Below are 24,033 nucleotides of genomic sequence, written 5' to 3'. Positions count from 1 at the left end.
TAACAGCAACACCATAAAGGATGGAGGTAGGAAAAGCATACAACTTGTCTACCTTTAACAGTCCACTGGATCATGATCCCGCAGTGTTGACATTAAAAGTTAATACTGTACTAACAGATGTTTTAGCTCTTACGGGAAATGTGGCAAATACAAAGGCTTTACAACTGGTTAACATACCTGGAGGCATATTTATCATATATTTTCAGAGGCACATCTGATTCCAGCCTTGGCTGCGGTTTTGACTGGGGTGAGTTGGACAGTAGTTCACCTCTTGTAGTGTTTGATCTGGGACTCAGTCAAAGCATGGAGGTGTTTTTAAAAATATCAGGAAAAGGACTGTTCCTGTCACATCTGTGCTTTAAAAAACCAGAAATCAAAACGTTCTTACCAACGTTCTTGCTAAGAGGAACTTCTAAAATCCCATGAGGTTCAAATGAGTTGATGGCACTTGGATCTGTTGTGTATGGTTATTGTGATATGTCATCGAGTCATTTCCGACTTGTAGCAACCCTATGAACGAGACATTTCCAATATGTCCAGTCTTCAATAGCCCTGCTCAAGGTCTTCTAAACTTAAGGTATACAGAAGGGAAAATCCCAGATCTCTGAAAATAAAAGAGCAGCATACCAAAATCCAGATTTTCTTTCTTTCTTTCTTTTTACTCTCTATGACCTCTAAAACGCTGGTAGACAAGAGTCCTGCACAGCAGTACTACGAACATCACTGGCTCTTCCAAATTAACTATATTTTCCAGTGTATCCATTTAGAACCGCAGAAGAAAGTAGTTTTCATTGTATCATGCACTATGGATTAAAGTTGCCCTCTCTCGGAAAAGGAATGCAGTTCAAACTGATGCACGTTAAACTCATTTCCGAACAAGAGCACAGAGACAGGTCTTCCGACTTTGTTCCTCTCCCCTGGTTCAAAGAGGTGGAATGCTAATCTTTAAATCGTTTCCTCCAAAGCAGACTCTGAGGACTGAGATTGGTCTGGGTGAAAGTTTATGGATGGAAAGTCAGTTTCTCAACATTGCACAGATGGCACGTTATCACTACAATTCCCCTTTCATTTTGGTAAAGTACACACGTTTACCAAAGGTTATCTCTCTCTCTCAAAAAACAAAACTCTGCAAAGCAATACCTGTCAGCATTAGTAAATGCCTTTAAGCTTACTGAGCCTTCACTTTTGTGTCCTGCCACGCACATTCACGCACAGCAGATCGCAGGCGGGGAATCTGTGGTTCTGCAGACGTTTGTGCACTCCAACTTTCATCAGCCTGGAACCTCTGCCTTCCTGGGCAGGCCTGGCAAGAACGGCAGCGCCACAAGACCCAGAGGGCCATCAGTTGCCCCTTCCTGCTACAGAGGGACACACGTTGCATTTAGAAGGCGCAATGCTATCAAACCGCTGGCGGGACCCAATACCATCCTCTTTCCTATCCCAGGACCGAGAGGCGTTTACTGAAATGACCAGGCTGTTCACTCTCCTCTTCCCAAAGAACAGCTAGCTATTACGCGGCTACCACCTGCTGGAGGAGAGGAGCAGGAAGGTGAAAAGGGGCTCCGAAGCATCAGCCCTAGATGCTGGTCCAGCTGTAAACAGGATCAGGCCAAAAGACTAAGAACTGAGTAACAGCTCCTGCTCAAACAAAGCCATTTCCTAGTCCATTCTTATACCCCAAAGTGAACATGACAATGTTTGTTATCACCTAGATGATGGACAGTGTCATCGAAGCAACCAATATGAATTTGACCCAACTCTGGGAGGCAGTGGAAGATAGGAGGGGGCCTGGCGTGCTCCGGTCCATGGGGGTCACGAAGGGTCGGACACGACTGAACGACTAAACGACGACGAGATGATGGAAGGCAAACTTTTTTTAAAAATGTAGCTGTGAAATATAATCAACTGAATGTTATTTAGACTAGTATACAAGCATCCTAAAACATTTAAATTTGATCAGGATGGGGGGGGGGGTTCAACTCAGTCTGAACAACAGAAAACCTGTTCTCTCCTAAACGCACCCCATTTCCAAAACACTAACAATGCTAAAAAGGCAGAACTCGTTTATCTGAACTGACGTAGAGCCACATTCGAAATGTCTGCACAAGTAAAACTTCAATACATGGAAATTCTGCCTATGACCGGGGGCAGAAATACAGCTTCAGCACACATGGGGAGAGAGAGAGAGAGAGAGAGAGAGAGAGAGAGAGAGAGAGAGAGAGAGGAGACGCCAGGCTCTGCGGGTCTGTCCAGTACGGTCTTGCCAACTCAGATCAGCAATACCTCTTCTTCGCCCTATCAAGGGATCCCGGCTGAGCTTCTGAAATCAGTCACGGTGAACATCCCAGCTATGCATCAAACAGCTTAACTGGCAAACCCAACGCTTCCAGCACTTGTCCAAGAGAAAGGATGGAGGCTTCTTAGGCTACAGGGCGGCTTTCTGCTGGGTCTTTGCTTAAGGAAAAGCAAGCCAGAGACGGATGCACCCTTGGCCACGCAGCAACGAAACCAACAAAGACATGAAGACGCTTTGAAACCACACATTCTGACTTAACCTGCCTGGCCAACCAACAACTGTAAAGCCCTCTACCCTTTATTTACTCTTTGCCTCAACCTCAACCCTTTTTTTTCCCCTTTGACTTATCTGTCTAGAAGACTGTGATCGCCCCCAGCAGAACTCTTAAAACAGCCCTTTTAAAACTCCTACTAAAAAAAAATCACTCTGGATTCATTCTAAAAATTTAGAAGCTAAAACGCAAATATTTTAGATCAGATTCAGCAGTGCTCTGTACAAAGGTTTTCCATGCATCTTTTATTATTAGACTTTAAAATTTGATTCGTTTTTTATTGTGTGTTCTCTTTTAAAGTAAGTATAAACTCAATCCTGTGGCTTCCTCTAGAGAGCCAATCTATCTCATATTTGGTGGCCTTCTTTTCCTGCCACCTTCAACCTTTCCACGTGCTACTGTCTTTGTCGGAGACTCTTCTCACAATCCGCCCAATGTATGAAAGCCTCAGTGTCATCACCTTTGCATCCAGAGATAGTTCAGGCTTGATTTGCTCTAGAACCCACTTAATTCATCTTTTTGCCAGTCCAGGGTACCTGCAGTGTCTATATATCGTTGTATAGCCCCATCATTGGGGTTATAAAAACTTTTCTTTTCAAGTATACCAATCTGCGAGTCAAGTTACCAGGACATCCAATGAGACCTCTTAGAGGCCACAAAATCTGTAGATCGAAAAGAAAGCTCTCCCACTTGTTTCTGGCACAAATAGGGCTTTGAAAGGAGGAAACATTTTCAACATATTCAGCACAAAGGTACCTATTCCATTTCAGACCTGGGTTCTTTAAAAAAAAACCAACCCAAAAAACAAAAACAAAAAACACCAACATACTCCAGCACCGCGACTGTGAAACAGACATTTGCCAGTGAACAATACCGAGTGGCTGACTCATGGCACCAGAAAATTTCACTCTACAACATCGTAAGGCCTAAAGCAATTTTGCACTTAAAAAAAAAAAAAGATTGCTCACCCAAAGCGAGTGGGAAGGACAAGACCGACGGCCAAGCCAGCCTGCAGCTTGCTGGTATTCATGTCCATTGGGAGGAAGCCAGAACCATCCAGCATCTCAAGAATTTGCCGCGAGCTAGCTCTATTTTCGTATTATGTCTTTTACCCTCGGGGCTGCCTTTCCATACATCTTGACCTTAAAGGTCGCCCAATCAAACTGAAGCTAGTCCGTCTGGACCCTATAAAAAACAATGGGAGTTAGATGAATCCCAAGTAACTTATTCCATTGGTTTTAGTGGGACACGGAGACAACCATAAAGAGCGAGGCAACTGCATTAGTTTTATTAGTGTTTCCGATGTGTCTCTTTTTCACACACAATGGAGCGGGGCCCATGGAAAGCTACGGCCTGCCCCTTTTCCCATCCGTGAAAATCTCACTGAACTCTGTTGTTTTGATTTTTCCTGTTCTCGGTTAAGAGAGAAAGCCAAACTAAAGAGAAAGCACCACGATACTGGGAAGGCAGTGAGGGCCAAGTGTGTCACTTCTATCCCTTTGCACGGCACTTGTGAAAATAACACACGTGTTGCCACCTGCCCTGTAAGGCAGACCCATGACTTAAAAAAAAACAAATGGTGCTTGATAGATCTCGTTTTGACCCTTTCTCCCAATTAAGTTTCGTTGAATCAGCATCAAATATTTTCCGTCTCAGCGAACAACCGTCAGGTCTTTAAATATTATCCAGAAGTGTACTTTCGCCCGTGTAGAGCTCAGAACACAGCAGGCAAGCAAACTACCGGCAGAAAATTTCAAGACAATGTCTCCAGCCGCCATTCCTGAACCGAGCTACACAGCCCTTATCCCCAGTATTTGCGCCATACACAATTTGTGTGCGTTTGCTCAGATACGGCACATGCCAATCCAAGATCGCCGAGCTTGTCCTGCAGCATCTTAACCTCATACAAGGCTTCCCATTGTGTTGTTTTCTTTACTTCACATTTAGCCTTGGAGGAAACATTTATTTTAGACCAACCTTAAACACAGTGCAGGATATATCTCCATATATTCTACACTGCCTCTGCCTTGTCACCAAGAAACGTCACGGCCAGCCCATGATTCCAATGTCTTCCCCACCAGATGCAGTCCTGATGTTCTGCATACAAAAAAAATCACATAAGGCCAAGTGAACCCGCTCAGTGGTAATAAACCATGGGAGCTGACATTTAAGACACACCTTTGCGATATATTTGTATAACAGACTTGTGAGTCATTCTACGCATCAAATAGTCCAGAGATTTTAGATCAATGCTATGAAAGTACAAAGCCCTGTTTAAAAAAAACCTTAAAAAATAAACCAACACTCAGTGTAACATTAGAAGTCCAAGAAGAGTAGATTTTACGCCAAGATTTATTACTGGTTACATCATCATAACTGGAAAATACTCAGAGCAAGTCCTCGGTCACACAGGCCACAAATAATCTGACACCAACGCCTATTAATTTGATCACCTCTGTGCAGCAACTCCGCTACCCAAACGCTGGATTCTGGTATGAAAGAATGTTAACTATCTTTTGCAGCTTCAGAGAGCAATGCTAAGGCTTTACATCTGGTTACAAACATACCGGCTTTCCACAATCTGTTGCAATTATTCTAGTAGGAAGCTGACAAGATTTCCTCCCTCTGTCTTATGTTCCAAGAAAATGCAAATCCCAATTTACACGCATGTATTATACTCTCTCTCTTTCTGAAATGCAATCGTCTTTTCAACTTCTGGCATCTGGCTGTGCGTGAAAGCCCTACTAGTATTTTAAGCCATACTTTACTGCTTTGTTATGAATACACTGATTCAAAAAGATGTCTCTCAAAGTGCAGGACATGCAACTATGGGCTCAAGTTACAGGAAGCCAGATTTCGGTTGGATCTCAGGAAAAACTTGCTGTTAGAGCAGTCCAACAATGGAACCGATGACCTCAAGAGGTAGCGAGTGCTCCAACGCTGGAGGCATTCAAGAAAAACGTAGACCATCACCTGACAGATATCTTTTGATTTGGATTCCTGCACTGAGCAGGGGGTTGGACTCCATGGCCTTATAAGCCCCTTCCAACTCCATGATTCTATGATTCTATGAACTGTGTAATTCTAAGGATTGACACAAACTTTTCCTTTTTTAAAAAAACAGAATTGGTCACACACCTTCACCTTGACTTTGCACAACTTATCAGATAGTCTGGTACACCTTTGATATTTAAATAGTCCCGTAAGCCCTTGAACACCAGAACATAGATTCAGATTGCTAGCAACTTTCCCTTCAAAGAACTGACAAGGTACGTTTAAGGATTTCTTTATCTTTCCCCAGGGATTCCTGAAGTGGAAAGTCTGAGTCGCTCCAGGAATGACTTGTGAAGCCACTTCAGTTCTTCATTCCCGCCAGGCTAAGTTCCTTGGGGAAGGAACGAAAAAATAAGAAAAGATGTTTAACAGGGAGGATCTGCAACAAAAAAAGTCTCCGTGTTGGTAGCACCTCCTTGGTGTTTGCCCAGCTGCACAAGCACAGTGGTCCCACTCCACAGGAGGGAAAAACGGGAACTGCGGCCAGAGAGGAAGGACAAGCACGAAAACCTGCACGCGGTCGTTCTCTGCCGCAAACCAGGTGAGCACCCTGGATGAGACACAGACGTGGAAAGAAGATGCCTCAAACTTAAATCATTAAAAAAAAAAATCAGAGATCAGTCTTTAGGTACCCTTACTCATATACACTGTTTAGCACCTGGGGAATAAATCCACACATGTTTCATCTGGATGTTTGCAAATTCAGATGGCTGCTATCCCCATACAAGAATACAATGGACCCTCTACTTACGGAATTAATCCGTATTGGAACGGTGGCTGCAGGTCGAAAAGTCTGTAGGTCGAGTCTCCATTGACCTACAATGCATTGAAAACCGATTAATCCGTAACCGGCCGTTTTTGTTCCATTTTTGTTTTTTTTCTGGTCTGTAGGTCGATTCTCCGGCTGCAAGTCGAACCTAAATTTTGTGGCCAGAGAAGTCTGTAACTCAAAAAGTCTGTAAGTCGAGCCGTCTGTAAGTCGAGGGTCCGCTGTAATTACTAATGGACTTAGGAGTGTGTTTAGCTTCTGTAGCCTACACTGTATATAACACAGCAGCTAAAAGACAGATTATAAACTGACTAACACATCTACCTGTTGGGCTGATTCTGAAGGCAGACGCGTAGAACTCATGGTGACATGAACTTATCAGAACATGAGTGTATTTCCTTGCCCTTTGCACTTGTTTTGAAACATACAACAGGGGAGAGAACCAATGAGGACAAGAAGAAAACACTATGTGGGGAAAATATCTGCTTCCACTTGCCACAGAAGGACCCCAATACAGTCCAGGTGGCAAACAGGTTACAGTCTGTATCTTACCCATTATTATGCCAACTGCATTTTCAGATGCATTCATTCCCAAGTCTCTCAATGATTTGGGAGGCAGAGAGATACGTTTGAGCAGAACTGTACGACGCGAAATAATTAAAGAAAAGGGGGGCAGGAACTAATTCATGTCAAGAACAGGTAAGAAGTATCACATGAGGACACTGAACAGGCACCTGTACAGAAAGGGGCTGATACTCCCGCCCTGTGTACGTGCACAGAGGTGTTGAGGTTATGATAAATATTCCCTTATCAGCACAGGAACCGATTCAAAGGAGGACTGGCCGAGTGCTCAACCCTAAGCTCTTTCAACCACACCTATACACCTTTCATTTCCTCTGCATAGCAAGAGTCTCCCGAAAAATGGCATCGAGCATTAATTCACACTATCTGGGCCGCACAAGCAGTCATACCTCCTTTTACATGTGCGCATACTTCTTGCTTAAACACTGTCCTTCCTAAAGGCCGTGGAACCATGATAGCCAGAACCAAGGAGAGTCAACACGGCTGACAGATTTAAGCCAACAGAGTGACGGGAGGTTCCAACGGAACCCAGTGGCCTCTATGGCTGCCATCATTCACAGTCACAAACCGCCTGGAGCTGTGTACCATAAGCCACGTTTTCTGCTCCAATTAAATATTCTACCACCAGGACAACATCTGGTGAAATGTAAGTCATATAGACTGCAGCTCAGTGGCTTAGTTCTCTGGCTGCGTAGCCAGAGGTTGGGTGTTTGATTCCTCACTGTGCCTTGACAGGGGAGGGATAGGATGATCCAAAGGGTCCCTTCAAGCTATCCCGTTCTGTGATGATGATGAGATTATAATGCCCATCGGCAGAGATGCCACTGCTTCCAACAGAAAGTTTTAACCACAGCATAGCATGACTCTACAGAGTAACATCTGTAAAAGACCATAACCGTTGCCAGCCAGCGGATAAAATTTCCCAGTTGTGTCTTAGTCTTATTTTGATAGGGAGAATGTTTTGAGACTGCTGCATAACCCTAGTCTAGACACTTCATTGTATTCTGAAAAAAAAAACACATTTGTGGCATCTATACAAAATAACTCTGCACAAACATCACAACCTATACAGAGCCAACATTTTAAAAAAAAATCTGAGTGCCAGTAACAGCATTCTTCTGTATTTTTCCCCTAGCACTGATTAAAGCAAATGGGTAGCTTGCGATCTACAGACTAATGTGTTTGTCCTGTCCATTTAACAGCTAAAACTACAGTTTCATTAGCACATCCTCCTTTCTTAAGACCTGGTCCAACTATTTTATTCTCAATAACTTGTGGGCAGAATAGCAAATAGTAATGACCAGAATCCTGTTGCACAGCTTCGCCTGGCAATGAGGAATACGCCCTTGTGAATGCCAGATTGCCACTGATTAAAGACTTCCTCTTTTCAATTATGGGGTGTGCGTGACTCACATGCAATGAGCCTGAGGTGTGTGCATTCCAAAAAGAAAAAAAAGGTAAGTCTTTAACCAGGAGCAATCTTCTGCTGCTGATGACGACATCACTCCCCTTGTACATCCAGAACATGCCCCACAGGATGTATGTATTTATTTATTTGATTTGTATCCCACCCATCTGGTCTATACGATTTCAGCCATTATGTGCAAGATCGTCAACCTGTTTGAATCCACAGGTTCAAGACAGGGCTTTCTTCTAGATCTTGCTTCCAGAGTATTAGAAAGCATCAAATCCAGACACGATCTATTAAAGGCAATGCTACTACCGTGACTTTGCACTTTATATAAGAAGCTAAACACCCAGCCACATACAGCAGGTATCTATATGTAATACAGAGTCTGTGTGGTGATAATATACATTGAAAACTTTGGTGTTATAAACGTAATATTCAAATATACTGCTGTTCCTTAATATTGTACCTGTATGAGACTATCTATACAAACATTACCCTTTTCTGCTCACTGCAAAACCTGCGCTTCTGATTTCCAACATTTTCTTCTTCTTCACAGGTGCCAAGAGTAAGACAGATATGCTTGGCGAAAATGGGGTCCAGCAATTTGTAGTTCACTCTTTTTTTAATTTTAAGCATAGGCACAGTTCTACTCACGCAAAACCTGGACATTTATTTCCACTTAAAATACTTCTCAGGCTACATTTCTATGCAGTGTGAAATAAAAGCAAACTCTACTGAATGGAGCTTTTCAGAAAACGTCCGTAAGATTGTTCTGCAAACTGCACGAATATGTACATTTTTCTCTCTCTTGGTCCAAAATATTTTGGAAACGCTACATTTGCACCTCAAAGGAAACAGCTAAGTCAACTCTACTAGTTGCCTGCCCGTTTTCAAGCAAACTCTGAGTGCTGAAATTTGGATTTCCTCCCATCTGGACACAGCACGCCAATTAGCATTCATCAGACGCCCTGCCCCACATGCCTCCCACCCTACGACCATGTGGCTCTTGAGAAGGAGGCATTTTGGGGTTGCATCCCAACCATTAAAGACCTCTCCCCAGGCCTGGTTTGTTGTTCCCTGTAAGAACAAGTTTTAGAAACCCGGCGCATACTTTCAATTCAATTTATCCAGTCCTTCAGCAGAGCTTTGACAGTTCATTACATTTAGAAACTGCTCAATAACCAACATTTCCCTACACATCTTATAGAAGCACTTACGTTCCAAAAGCAGCAGAATACAAAGGCTTAAAGTTACTCCATATGACAAAAATAGATCCACATAGCAAGGAAAAACGGGATGCGGGCTTCCGACATGTGGCATCACAGTCATGCCTCGCTTTATGATTGCCCCGCATTACGACGAAACTGCATTATGACAATCTTTTTGCAATTGCGATTGCGATCGCAAAATGATGGTCTAAATGGTTTTTTTTCGCTTTGCGATGATTGGTTCCCTGCTTTGGGAACCGATTCTTCGCAAAACAACGATTTTAAAACAGCTGATTGCCGGTTTCAAAATGGCCACCGGGTAAATAAAATGGCTCCCCGCTGTTTTCTGGGATAGATTCCTCGCAAGACGGGCAGAGAAAACGGCTGCCCTATGGAGGATCTTCGCTGGACGGTGAGTTGTGACGCCACTTGGAACGCACTGAAGGGGTTTCAATGCATTTCAATGTTTTTTTTTAATTTGCTTCACAATGTTTTCGCTTAACAACGATTTTCCTGGAACAGCTTATCATCGTTAAGCGAGTCACCACTGTATCAGATTTGCTGGTCATTAGCTAGTTAGTCTGCAAATCACTTTTGGCACCCAGTTTACCAGCAATAACAGATTAAGGAGTGCTGGAAATCTGAATACACGTAAAAGGATTAGAGAAACAGAACATTAATGACAGCTACTCCACAGGTCCAATGGATGAAAACCTAAAAGTCTCAGAAACAAAGCTCCAACCCCCCAAAAAGAAATAAGGGTTTCTGTACATAAGAAGAAAACTGGGGTTAAAAGATGAATCCTTTCCCTTGAATCTCATTATCTTAAAAACCTTGAAATGTGCAAACAAACGGTATCAACCCATATAAAGCATACATGCATCACAAGAGTTGAAATACAGTACATAGAAGTTGGGGCTTTAGGCGCCAACTCTCAGAAAGCCACTGGCGGGTGCTTACTCTGGGGGGGATTCTGGGCACTGTAGTCGAAAAGCACAACTCTCAACTCCTCTACATAGAAGATATTCCCCGAGTGAGAAATTAATTGGTAGAACAAGACAGGTGCTTCCCTCAAATCAAATGAGCCTTCAGAGGGTCAACTGAGCAGCGAAAGGAGCAGACCCAATCATATTTGGAAAAATCCTGGAAGAATCCAAAATGAGGACCTCGGCTTGTCGGATTTTAGTAGGCAATGACCTCTGGATTCACCAGTCAATCTGTCTGCCCACACTTCCATTGCTGTAAGAATTAAACTATGCCACTGATTTTTTAAATATCTATTTTTTTGGTAGCACAATACTGTTGCCTATAATAAACACTGCCTGAAAGAAAAAGAGCAGGATTACAAACAGGATTACAGCCATTGTTACACTGACAATGTTTAGTAAATTTCAAGAAGAAATGTGACATGTTTTGAAAAGATGAAACATATGGAAGAAACTTATTTCTTTTAGGGCTAAAACACCCAATGAAGTACCCAACCATTATACATTCATTACGGCAGGAATCTCTGGTTTAATTTGTGGAGAAAATGAGCATTTTTCGCAACAGATGAGCATGTTCATATTGCACCAATCTGTCAAGGTATTTCTAAAGGAGTAGCCACAGCTAGTCCAATGCAGAAAAATGACAATAAGTCATACAGCACAGACCTATTACAGCATGACACAGCTCACTTCGTCAGAGGCAGCACCTATAATCTAAATTATTTTGGAACCTGCATGAATTAAATAATTAGACATATGGGTAAGAATTATATGTAACAAGCTGTCCATTGTTTCTGTGTTAACAGGAGTTCCCCCAAAAAAATAAATAGATAAACTCGCTATAACAGAAAGATTGTTGAATTCCCTTGTTAAATATATAGTTAATGAATTATATACCTGTGTGTGCGCGCATATGCACGTGTTTGAACTATGACATTGCTCCTTAGGTTCTGGAACCTAACAATGAGACTGGGTTCCTGTGCAGAGAATCAAAGGAAGTATACTGTGTTAGCTTTCATGTTAATTTTCAAGATATATTACTCAGAATCCTTTGGAAATATCTCTAAAGAAAAAAAAGCTTTGCCACCTTATCTACAGCTGGTTTATTAGTCAGCATTAATGAACAGGTTCACATGCTCTCTAAGGAGTGCACAGATTATTTCCAGACATGCACACTTGCACATGAATCTTGCTAAACCTGACACAGCCCAGTTCTGTATTTTAATTTAAAAATGAAAATTCCAGAGGAGGGTGGTGGGAGAGAATCACTGCAAACGATGATTTCGAAGGCAAAGGAAGAGAAAGAAACTAGAAGATTACAGATCTGTCTGGAATACCAGTAACAGAGGCTGATAAATCTAACCGCTCTGTGGTAGAGGGAATTCGACTCCCATGCAGAAAGTTAGACCTTCAAGTCCTATTGTTCATTTATTTTAGGTACTGTGAGGAAGACTTATAGGGTGCTCTACCCCTAACGGGCTCTGCTGACAGAGAGATGACCACAAAGAAGCACAACCTACTAGAATAAACTAGTGAGTTTGAAGACTAGGGGAAAAAAGAGAAGTCAAGTCTATCCAGAAAACCATGAACTAACAAAAAGCTACCACACCAGGAGTTTCTCTGGGAATGTGCAACCCCTGTTGGTGACTAGTCCTCAGGATTTAACCACCGTTTCTACCTGGCGCCTCATTCTGTAAACCCAAAAGATGGTCTCTTGTCACTTCACTCCAACGTTAACATACATTCAGCTTTAATTGTCGGCTACCTATATGTCTCCTTCTGGGTTAAAGAATCAATCAATCATCTGGGAGTCCATGAACAAGTTATGATCCCTGCAGGCAGAACCACTGAAGCATAAGAGGGGTCACAGCCCACAGCATCGAGGGGGGCATAGGGACCCCTCCCAGCAACAAAAGCAACTAAAATGGAAGGAAAAGCCTAAAATCTCCTGCTCGGTGTTGAACAGGAGGAAGATGGGAAAAGAAATCAGACAAGCCCACAGCTCGGACGTGTTAACCCTAAACCATCCTTGGAAGTCCCATTCAAATGAAATTACTGACTCCGCTCAGCTTCCAGGCCAAAACATAGTTAAGGAAGTTTAACCAAGATGTGGTGTACTGTATTACCAACATCCACAAACTAAGCTTGCGCCATCTCGAGAGGTTACAGCACTTAGAGGCTACCCTAACAAACAGATGGGAAAGGACAGCAGTTAAATCAACTCAAAACCATGACCAGCATCTGTTTCTGGACATTTTAGCCACAGTTTGGGTATCTAGTCTATGGTCATTGCAAACCACTTGGTCATCCAATTCAAAGGCCAGTAGCCGACTGAATTTCCATTTGGCAGGAAGTGCGGCCACCATGGTAATGGAGCATTGCAGTACCTGAACAAGATGAGGGTGGGTTGTCGTCTTTACGGAGGTCGTTTATACAACAGCAACACTGGCTTAAGCAGAATGAACTGGGCTGGTGGGACTTTCTGCTCTGAGGAAGCTCAACTATCCAAGGTGTGAGTGAAAATGAGAGACGATAAAATACTTCAAACCTTACAAAAGTAACAGTTAACAAATTAGACTTTGGAGATGACTGTGGTCTTCTCTTTCTGAAACCAATTTTACTCTTTCATTCTATAGTCACTCCCAGGGGCATGCATGACATACGCCGACAGACAGTTGTGCCACAACAAGGACCCTACAATAACAAAGCAAGTAGAAATTATTACATTATTACATTTAAGCAGCTTCCCGCTTTGGGGGGGAAATGGCAGGGATCCGCATATACTCAGCATATGTGGGAAAGCCTGCGTCATAAAGCAAGGTATCTCCCCTGCCTGGTAAGTAAGTCAAATAAAAACAGCAAACTGCCTTGCAGTTTCTCAACTGAAAAGCTACAATTTCAAACCACACTGTTTCACTATCCATAATGCTGACAAATTTCATTTATTATTGTAAAATTGTCTCAAGCAGGCTAATACACAATGGGTTGCTACACTAGCCTGTTCACCTCACAGAAGATTTTAATTTTAAGTAAGGAAAGTGAAAAGCAAAAAAGGGCTGGGCCACATTTAAATGAGGATAATTGGAGGGTCAAGCAAGCAAGATCTGCAGGTGAACTATTCTGAAATGTCTTTAACTATCTAACAAACACTTGTTAAATTAAGTGTGGCACGCTACAGAACAGCTGTGCATCCATTCCACTTAAGACCTTCCTCCATGCCCTCTGTGCTGTGTCTACTGGCGCTACCCTCGAATGCAGAAACACATTTATCTTCTAGGATCCTGCATAATCTTACAGTATGAATGACTAGATTCTCTTTAGAAAATCTGTTAACTGCATACAAAAGGAGTCTTTGCAAAAGCCGGCTCAGGAGGTAACCCTCTTTTCCCTGAACACAAAGCCTTTTACGTCACAACAAATGGATGTTCTGTGCACGCCTTGCTTTCTCTGACACCACCTCTGTGTAACACAACTGCTGGCCCATGCTCTCCCATGCACCGAAACCCATGCTGCGACAGCACAGGGTGGTGCTCGCCGCATGGCCAGACAACTGAACCCGGGGCATGTCCTTTCGTACATCATGTGAGCCTCCTACTTTGATATTTAAGGGCACACATGGCACATTTGCTAATTCTAGCCCTCTGTGCAAATAAAAAACTAAAACAAATCGCACATCTAAGTGGCCCCCGAACCCTTTTGCAAGCACAAATCAGCAACGGGAGGTTGAAGCATATTGCACGGCAAACCTATGTTAAAATCTAAGTACAAGAGACAGAGAAGCCGCCCCTAATACATCCCATGCAAAGTCGAAGAAGGCAGGTTAGCTGCATAAACAATAAAAATAAGGTGGGTAGATGGCCAACATCCTACCATGACAGAGGTCTGCTTTGCACATGAGAATGGGAACATGTTCTTCCACCCCACGCCATGTGCTTCGGGGCCTACACCGAACCAGCCAGCATCTTAAAGAGGCCCTCTCTTTCCCTTCCCGGCACATCACTCTCTACCGCAGAGCGCCCTGAAACCAAACTGGTGTGGCCACACACAAGCCCCTTGCCTGATTTTTATTTTTCCAAACCGGCCGAGATCAGCACTCCGGACCACGTGTCTCCATCCTGACGCCGCTCCCCACGCTTATCCACCTACCTTTACGCTGCACATTTCTGCCTGGATCGATCCTGAGTAGTAGTAAAAGACTGGCCAACCTCCAAGTGCCCGGCAGGCTTTCTCTCCCCCCCCCCCCAAAATAAACCCCCACGAGCGCAACGGCCACGCTTCCTTCGGCCCACGCACCAGTGCTCTCTTTCTGCATCACCACCTACTTACTCCTGAGAAGCCCCCAAGCGATTCACTGGGAACCCTACTCCGCAGTACAGCGGCAGCCAAACCTGACCCCTCTGCTCCCCCATTGACTACCCCGTGGGTCCCAAGAAGACACGGAGGCTCTGCCACCCGGTCCGGCCACCTGATCGGAAGGGGGGGGGAACTTTTCCACTCTCTCGTCCAAAATTTTTCTCAGCGCCTGGATCCCACTCACAGCTGCATCTCGGCCCTGGAAAAATACCCTCCGGGCCTTCCTGGGAGAGGCCAAGTCGGTCCAGGGGTGTGAGTGGGTGGGTGTGCGCGCAGGCGTGGGAGAAGGCAGCCCGGCCGGCAGATGATGAGAGCACCTGCCAGCACGTGCAAAGGGCATCGCCTCCACCCCTGGGCGCACCTTTTACCCCCTTCTCTAGGCACGCGCCAGGGATCAGGCCCTCTGGGGCCTCCCAAAGTCCAAAGGTAGAACCAGACACCTCTGCCTTTGGAATTAAATATAAAGCAAATAAACCAAGATTCCCTTTCCCCTTCCCACACTTCATGGGGCCGATCCACCAAGCCCACACTAAGGCTGGACCCCCCCCTTTTTGGGGTTTTTTTTCCCCATAATCCTGCCAAGCCTTGGTGGGGGAAAGCAAATGTATTGATTTATTGAATTTGGCCCCAGCATCCCACCCCGATCCTTTCCAATAAGGTGGGGGTTGATCCACACACACCCCCCAGAGAAGATTGCAGAGGATGATCCAGGAACCCTTTCAGCCCCCCCAAGAGTTGGGTATGTGTGGGGGGGGAATAAAACCAAACCACCACCAGGCCAAAGGGAGAAAAGCGATTAAAAACAGAAAGGGAGAGCCGGGCGTGAGGGGGGCAAAGGGGGCGCCCCCCACCCCAAGCAACCCACCCACCCCCTCCGGTCCCCCCCCGGGGTCCCCTCCTCCTCACCCGACCACGCCGGGGCTGTAGCTGCCCTTCTTCTTCCACGGGGTGCCGGTGTAGGCGGGCTGGTCGGGCCCGGCCGGGGGCCGCCCCAAGGCCCCGTCGTCGCCCAAGGCCGGCCCGCCGCTCTCGCCTCCCGGGCCGAGCAGGAGGAGGGTGTAGTTGAGGCCGAAGGTGCTGGCCTTGTTGTCCCGCTTCCGCTTGTTGCTGGCGGCCGCCGCCGAGGGCGAGAGGGCCGCGGGCGAAGGGAGGGCCGCCGAGGCCGGGGCCCCCACCAGGGCGGCGGCGGAGGAGGCGGCCGGGGAAGGCGAAGGCGAGGGAGGCGGCGGCGAGGACGAGGCCTGCCTCCGGGGGTGGTGGTGGTGGTGATGATGATGGTGGTGGTGGTGGTGGTGAGGGTGGTGGTGATGATGGTGAGGATGGCCCCCGCTGTTGTTGCTGCTGGTGGTCTCCAGCGGCAGGAAGTCGGGCGGAGGGTCCCCGCGGGACATGCCGGGCGAAGAGGCCGGGCCCAGCCCGGAGGTGGCGGTGGCGGCGGCGGTGGAAGAGGAGGAGGACGGGTGGCGGCGGCGGCGGCGGCCGCTGTGGCTGCTGCTGCTGGGGTTGCCGCCGGGGCTGGCGGGCGCCGGAGAGGCCGAGGCCGGGGCTGCCGGTGGTGGAGGAGGCGGCGGTGGTGGAGGCGGTTGCTGGTGGTGCTGCTGGAAGTAGAGGTTGCGGACCCCTTGCGTGGTCTCCCAGATCTGCGTCCACAGGCGGTTGGAGGGCCCGAGCTGCTCTGGCTGGAACCAGGCGATCCGGGGATCCATCAAACGCCCGCCCGACCCGCGGAGCACTGGGGCGGCCCAGGAGGCCGAGCAGGAGGAGGAGGCGGAGGCAGCGGCGGTGGAGGCCCTCCTTCCTTTCCTCGCCTTCCCTTCCCTTCTTTCCTCCCCGCCCGGCCCGGCCCGGCCCGGCCGAGAGCTCGGGGGCGCCCCCCGCCGGCTCTCGGCGCCAATGGCGGGCGGGCGGGCCGGCCAACGGCTGAGGGGAGACCCGGCCGGGAAAGGGAAAGAGAAAGAGAGAGAGACGACGGCTGGGTCCTCCTCGGCCTGACCTCGCCTCAGCAGCCCCGCGCTCGCGCTTCTTCCCAGCCCGGGGACCCAGCGAGGGAGGGAGGGCGGCCTGGCGGGAGGTCTCGGTCGGACTGGCGGCTCCTTCTCCGTCGTCTTCTCCGCCCCTCGCCTGGCCACCGAGGCGGAGCCGCCGCCGCTCCTGCCCGGGGAGGGAGGGGGGAACCTGGCGTAATAAAGGCGTGGGAGGGAGACGACGACGACGAGGAGGAGAAGGGCCGCCCGGCGGAGAGACGACCGGCGGGTTCCTTAGAGCGCACGGCGGCGGCCCGGCGGAGGCTCGACCTGGCCCGGGCCCTCCCGCTACGAGAGGGCCTGGTTTGGGGCTCAGCTAGGCCTCGCTCGCCCGCCCGCCCGCTTTTCCCCTCAAAGCACGTTGGCGGTGGCAACACACACACACCCTTCCCCCCGTGTTTAGTCCTCGACTCATCATCCTCATCATCTTAGAACGGCCGAGATGGAAGGGACCCTCCTCCCCTTCCCGCCCCTGGGTCAGCAGCTTTAAAAAAAAATAAAAAAGCAGGAATGACTTTTCTTAATGACGACCAAAAGTGTGGGAGCATCTCTGAGAAGAGCAGGGAGGATGATGATCCAGGCGCCTTGCAGCACCTGGAGCGACGAAAGAGTCGCAAGACTAGGGATTTTGGAAAGCATCCTAACCTTGAGCTTTCATGAGCAATAGGAGTTTGGTGAGGAAAAAACACAATTTCAGTAACAAATGCCAGCATAGTTTACTCATGACCAAACAAAAGCATTATCGATATGGCCCTTTTATAAATTGAACAATTTTATTTCAGCTGGAAGAAAAAGAAACAGGAGTCAAAAGATGGTGTGGCATCCAGATGTATAATCTATAATAAAGCCCGGTAGCATCTTAAAAGGCCTCGTTTTGATTTATTGCAACAAAAAATAAACTTTCAGCCAGCCGAAGTCCGCCTAGATAGATACCCTCTTCTTTTGCCACTTAGTGGAAGTCTTCCCATCTTTATTCCCCAGCTTGGATGGCTGCTGCCATTTTACAGTATCCGAGGTCCTTATCGCACCTCCCTCACAGCGACAAATATACAGCAAAATAAAGAGACGCAGTGACATTGAAACAGGCAAGGAATGATGAGCTTGGGGTGAAATAATTCCCAGTTCTCTGTGGCGAAACTGTATTGTGAATTAAAAGAAGTACGCCATTCACGGTGGAGTTCATGTTAGAAATCTGGCATCCGAAGCAAGAAAAATGCATTTATTGTCGACATGGAGGGAATGCATAGAATGAAGACCATTGCTCGGCAAAGATCCTAGATCCAAAAGCATCTCTGCAAAAGGGAAATGTATTTCACAAAAAAGAGACTTCTATCTGTTCGAAATTGCATCAAGCTTCCAATCGGAAGCTGAGGAAGGTGTAGCCAGATTTTGGACAGCTTACTTTTCTCTCTCTCTCTTGTGCACATGCAGAAGAAAACACAAGATGAAACACCGTTTTCAGATTCTCAAGGGATGAAACCTATGAATTATTTCAAACAGCTTTTAAAGTTCTGACTGACAAGATCAAACCCACCACAAAACACTGGGAGATCGTGTTAACAGAACTGCCTAATCCATGGTACCAATCGCGGATGTTCAAACATATTGAGAGTATTCACGAAGGCTTTCAAGGCCAGGATCTAATGGTTGTTGTGGGTTTTTCGGGCTCTTAGGCCGAAGGTAGGAAGAACTATCTTCAGAACACGGCCAAAGAGCCCGAAAAACCCACAACAACCATATTCAGAGTACAGTATTCTCAGGAATTATTTCAAAATGCCCCAGGTCGTCCTTTGGAACCTTAAAAAGGAAAACTAATCTTAAGCACCTTCTTCATGGATTGCTGCCTTGTCGTGGCGAAGGGGCTTGAGTAACTCAGAGAAACTATGGGCTATGCCGTGCAGGGACACCCAAGACGGACAGGACATAGTGGAGAGTTCCGACTAAACGCAATCCACCTGGAGTAGGAAATGGCAAGCCACTCCAGTATCTTTGCCAAGAACGCCCCATGATCAGAAACAAAAGGCTAAAAGATATGACGCTGGAAGATGGGCCCCTCAGGTCGGAAGGCGTCCAACATGCTACTGAGGAAGAGCGGAGGACAAGTACAAGTAGCTCCAGAGCTAATGAAGTGGTTGGGCCAAAGCCGAAAGGACGCTCAGCTGTGGACGTGCCTGGAAGTGAAAGGAAAATCCAATGCTGCAAAGAAAAATACTGCATAGGAACCTGGAATGTAAGATCTATGAACATTGGGAAGCTGGAGGTGGTCAAACAGGAGATGGCAAGAATAAACATCGACATCCTGGGCATCAGTGAACTAAAATGGACAGGAATGGGCGAATTCAGCTCAGATGATTATCATATCTACTATTGTGGACAAGAATCCCGTAGAAGGAATGGAGTAGCCCTCATAGTCAACAAAAGAGTGGGAAAAGCTGTAATGGGATACAATCTCAAAAATGATAGAATGATGTCAATACGAATCCAAGGCAGACCATTCAACATCACAATAATCCAAGTTTATGCACCAACCAGCATTGCTGAGGAGACTGAAATTGAACAATTCTATGAAGATTTACAACACCTTCTAGAACTGACACCAAAGAAAGATGTTCTTCTCATTCTAGGGGACTGGAATGCTAAAGTAGGGAGCCAAGAGATAAAAGGAACAACAGGGAAGTTTGGCCTTGGAGTTCAGAACGAAGCAGGACAAAGGCTAATAGAGTTTTGTCAAGAGAATAAGCTGGTCATCACAAACACTCTTTTCCAACAACACAAGAGGCGACTCTATACATGGAAATCACCAGACGGGCAATATCGAAATCAGATTGATTATATTCTCTGCAGCCAAAGATGGAGAAGCTCTATACAGTCAGCAAAAACAAGACCTGGAGCTGACTGCGGTTCTGATCATCAGCTTCTCATAGCAAAATTCAAGCTTAGACTGAAGAGATTAGGAAAAACCACTGGGCCACTCAGGTATAATCTAAACCAAATCCCTTATGAATACACAGTGGAAGTAAAGAACAGATTTAAGGAACTAGATCTGGTGGACAGAGTGCCTGAAGAACTTTGGATAGAGGCTCGTAACATTGTCCAGGAGGCAGCAACGAAAACCATCCCAAAGAAAAGGAAATGCAAGAAAGCAAAGTGGCTGTCCAACGAGGCCTTAGAAATAGCAGAGAGGAGAAGGGAAGCAAAATGCAAGGGAGATAGGGAAAGTTACAGAAACTTGAATTCAGACTTCCAAAGAATAGCAAGGAGAGACAAGAGGGCCTTCTTAAATGAACAATGCAAAGAAATAGAGGAAGATAACAGAAAAGGAAAGACCAGAGATCTGTTCAGGAAAATTGGACATATTAGAGGAACATGTTGCGCAAAGATGAACATGATAAAAGACAAAAATGGGAGGGACTTAACAGAAGCAGAAGACGTCAAGAAGAGGTGGCAAGAATACACAGAGGAATTATATCAGAAAGATGTGGATATCCCGGACAACCCAGACAATGTAGTTGCTGACCTTGAGCCAGACATCCTGGAGAGCGAAGTCAAGTGGGCCTTAGAAAGCCTGGCTAACAACAAGGCCAGTGGAGGTGATGGCATTCCAGTTGAACTCTTTAAAATCTTGAAAGATGATGCTGTTAAGGTGCTACATTCAATATGCCAGCAAGTTTGGAAAACTCAACAGTGGCCAGAGGATTGGAAAAGATCAGTCTACATCCCAATCCCAAAGAAAGGCAGTGCCAAAGAATGCTCCAACTACCGTACAATTGCACTCATTTCGCACGCTAGCAAGGTTATGCTCAAAATTCTCCAAGGCAGGCTTCAGCAGTATGTGGACCGAGAACTCCCAGAAGTACAAGCTGGATTCCGAAGAGGCAGAGGAACTCGAGACCAAATTGCTAACTTGCGCTGGATTATGGAGAAAGCCAGAGAGTTCCAGAAAAATATCTACTTCTGCTTCATTGACTATGCGAAAGCCTTTGACTGTGTGGACCACAGCAAACTATGGCAAGTTCTTAAAGAAATGGGAGTGCCTGACCACTTTATCTGTCTCCTGAGAAACCTATATGTGGGACAGGAAGCAACAGTTAGAACTGGTCATGGAACAACTGAGTGGTTCAAAATTGGGAAAGGAGTACGGCAAGGCTGTATATTGTCCCCCAGCTTATTTAACTTATATGCAGAATACATCATGCGGAAGGCTGGACTGGAAGAAACCCAAGCCGGAATTAAGATTGCCGGAAGAAATATCAACAACCTCCGATATGCAGATGATACCACTCTGATGGCAGAAAGTGAGGAGGAATTAAAGAACCTTGTAATGAGAGTGAAAGAGGAGAGTGCAAAAAACGGTCTGAAACTCAACATCAAAAAAACTAAGATCATGGCCACTGGTCCCATCACCTCCTGGGAAATAGAAGGGGAAGATATGGAGGCAGTGTCAAATTTTATCTTCCTGGGCTCCATGCTCACTGCAGATGGAGACAGCAGCCCTGAAATTAAAAGGCGCCTTCTTCTTGGGAGGAAAGCGATGACAAATCTGGACAGCATCTTGAAAAGCAGAGACATCACCTTGCCAACAAAAGTCCGAATAGTCAAAGCTATGGTTTTTCCTGTCGTGATGTATGGAAGTGAGAGCTGGACCATAAAGAAAGCAGACCGCCAAAGAATTGATGCCTTTGAATTGTGGTGCTGGAGGAGGCTCTTGAGAATCCCCTGGACTGCAAGGAGAACAAACCTATCAGTTCTAAAGGAAATCAACCCTGAGTGCTCACTGGAAGGACAGATCCTGAAGCTGAGGCTCCAGTATTTTGGCCATCTAATGAGAAGAAAAGACTCCCTGGAAAAGACCCTGATGTTGGGAAAGTGTGATGGCAAGAGGAGAAGGGGACGACCGAGGATGAGATGGCTGGACAGTGTCTGCGAAGCAACCAACATGAACCTGACACAACTCCGGGAGGCAGTAGAAGACAGGAGGGCCTGGCGTGCTCTGGTCCATGGGGTCACGAAGAGTCGGACACGACTAAACGACTAAACACAAACACAATCTTAAGCACACAGTTTGACCTGGACATCAAGAGAAAGCAAATGTTGGCGTCTGTATATGTGCACATATACAAATACAACACAAATGCAACGATTTTTAGGGAGTCAATTTAACTCTTATTTGGTTTCCCTCTTTTCCTGCTGGCTTCAACCTTTTCCAGCATTATCGTCTTTTCTATTATTTCCATTGTTGACTCTTCCAGGAGAATACTGACTTCACATGATGTGCCCAAAGTATGATAGCCATTTTCGACTCCAGATATGGTTCAGACTGGATTTGCTTTAGGGACTCAAGTTGTACATTTAATTTTAAAATATTCCCAATACAGATGTAGCATGCTGAATGGCATTAATAAAACGCAACACACAGTTTCCTACCCCCTTTTAATAGTAATAACTTCAGGTTTCTAAGTTATTCAAAAAAGGGTTTACATTTATAGCTGTAATGGAAAATTGAATCACAGAACAAAGAGGGTCAAGCGCATTTGTTGGAAGGGGGAAATTAGTTTGTTTTCCTTATTCCGGATGGATTTGTGAAAATTGTTTAGGTTATCAATGGCTCACGGACATCTTCCATCTTTGTATGTATGATTAAACTGACCAAACATTTACTGAGCGCTACTTAATGCATGTTTTTAAAGCATGCAACACTTTCTTCCATAATAATGAACAAAATTTGCCACAGGCAGGAATTGTTTATGCTGTATTTGCATCAAACAGCAAGAAAGTGACACCAATTTTAGAAATATGAAGAGGCAGGTGGCTGGCGCTTCTGCAAATCCTCAGCATGAATTTCCATACCTTTATTTATAAGCCGCCAAAAGACTCATGCTCGGGAGATTTTAAGAACAAGAAGCTTTGCTTTGAAACCCACACGACTGACAGCTGTCTGAAACTGAGTAACGGATGCAACATCTTTCACCTTCCTTCAATTCCCTTTTAAAAAAAAAAAAAAATTAACGGAATAATATGTCAAAAGATTTAAAGACAGCCTTCCCCAACCCGCTATTTGCCATGGACATTGAACTAAAACTCACATCCCCCCTGTAGAAGTTTCATTTGTGTATCTGACTACTATCTACATGTACAGAATACTTAGATGTATGCATAGGGGCCAACCCGCGTATATCTTTGAAAAGAGGTACTTTCGGATTTCACTAAACTGGATCCTCCCAAGGACCCAATAAATGTATTTTGATAGAAATGCATCTATTTTTAAAATGTCTATTCCAGTACAAAAATAACGGTGTCTTCAATGTGGTCGTTAAAACTCTCTGTTTTAAGCAACTGATTAAGTGTTCTCCAGTGGGTGCCCCATCTTGGGTAGCCCAGGTGTTTTTGGACTGCAATTCCCAGAAGCCTTCACCAGCAGCTGGGCTGGCAAGGGCTTCTGGGAGTTGTAGTCCAAGAACATCTGGCAATTCAAGTCTGGGAATCACTGGTCTTTTCTATAAAAAGAGAAAAAAAACCACCATCCATAAAGCTGTGTGTTGGGTGGAAAACACAGCCATACAATGCACGGATAATAATTATTCATTTGGTGAAAAACATTGAGGAGTAGGCAAATAAAAGCTTGCTTTGATATATTATACTGTATCATCTTCTAGGTAATAAGAACACAATCCTTGTTACATAGGTATTGGCATATTTAGAAGGTTATTTTACCATCTCGCTCAAAAAACGAAAGATGAAGGGTATCATTTTGGGGTGCAGAGATTCCAGTAATGCCTGGTTCAGAGCAACATTTTAGTTTTCATCACCCCAAAGCCATTAAATTCTTCATCACATGGAGTGTCCGAACGTGCACACGCATTGAACATGCCTGTCAGCTGTTAGCAGACACACTCTACCCAGTGTGCTACACCAGTTGTTGGTTTGATAAAAGCAACCCGTACAAAGCTGTTCCTCCACTGACCAAGATGTGAGCGGAAGTAGAAGGTAAATCTGAAATAGTTTCTCCTTTTTAAAAAAATTCTTTATTTAAATAGTTACGAAAACACTTTTCTGGCCAAAAGGGCCACCCAGCCAAATTA

The 24,033-nt window shown here is 45.6% G+C and overlaps 1 protein-coding gene across 1 annotated transcript in view; it reads right to left on the bottom strand.

The window, feature by feature from the left end:
* TENT4B (terminal nucleotidyltransferase 4B) overlaps window positions 1-17,063 on the bottom strand; it is a 36,918-nt gene extending 19,855 nt beyond the window's left edge. Inside the window, exon 1 of the mRNA XM_072980870.2 lies at window positions 15,837-17,063. Within this exon, the coding sequence (XP_072836971.2) occupies window positions 15,837-16,636 (800 nt within the window). The 5' untranslated portion in view covers window positions 16,637-17,063. The remainder of the gene's footprint in view (window positions 1-15,836) is intronic.
* Between the last annotated feature and the right edge of the window lie 6,970 nt (window positions 17,064-24,033).

Source organism: Pogona vitticeps, chromosome 10 (genome assembly GCF_051106095.1).
Source record: "Pogona vitticeps strain Pit_001003342236 chromosome 10, PviZW2.1, whole genome shotgun sequence".
NCBI classification, from domain to species: Eukaryota; Metazoa; Chordata; class Lepidosauria; order Squamata; family Agamidae; genus Pogona; species Pogona vitticeps.
This window is presented reverse-complemented; position numbering and strand designations above follow the sequence as displayed.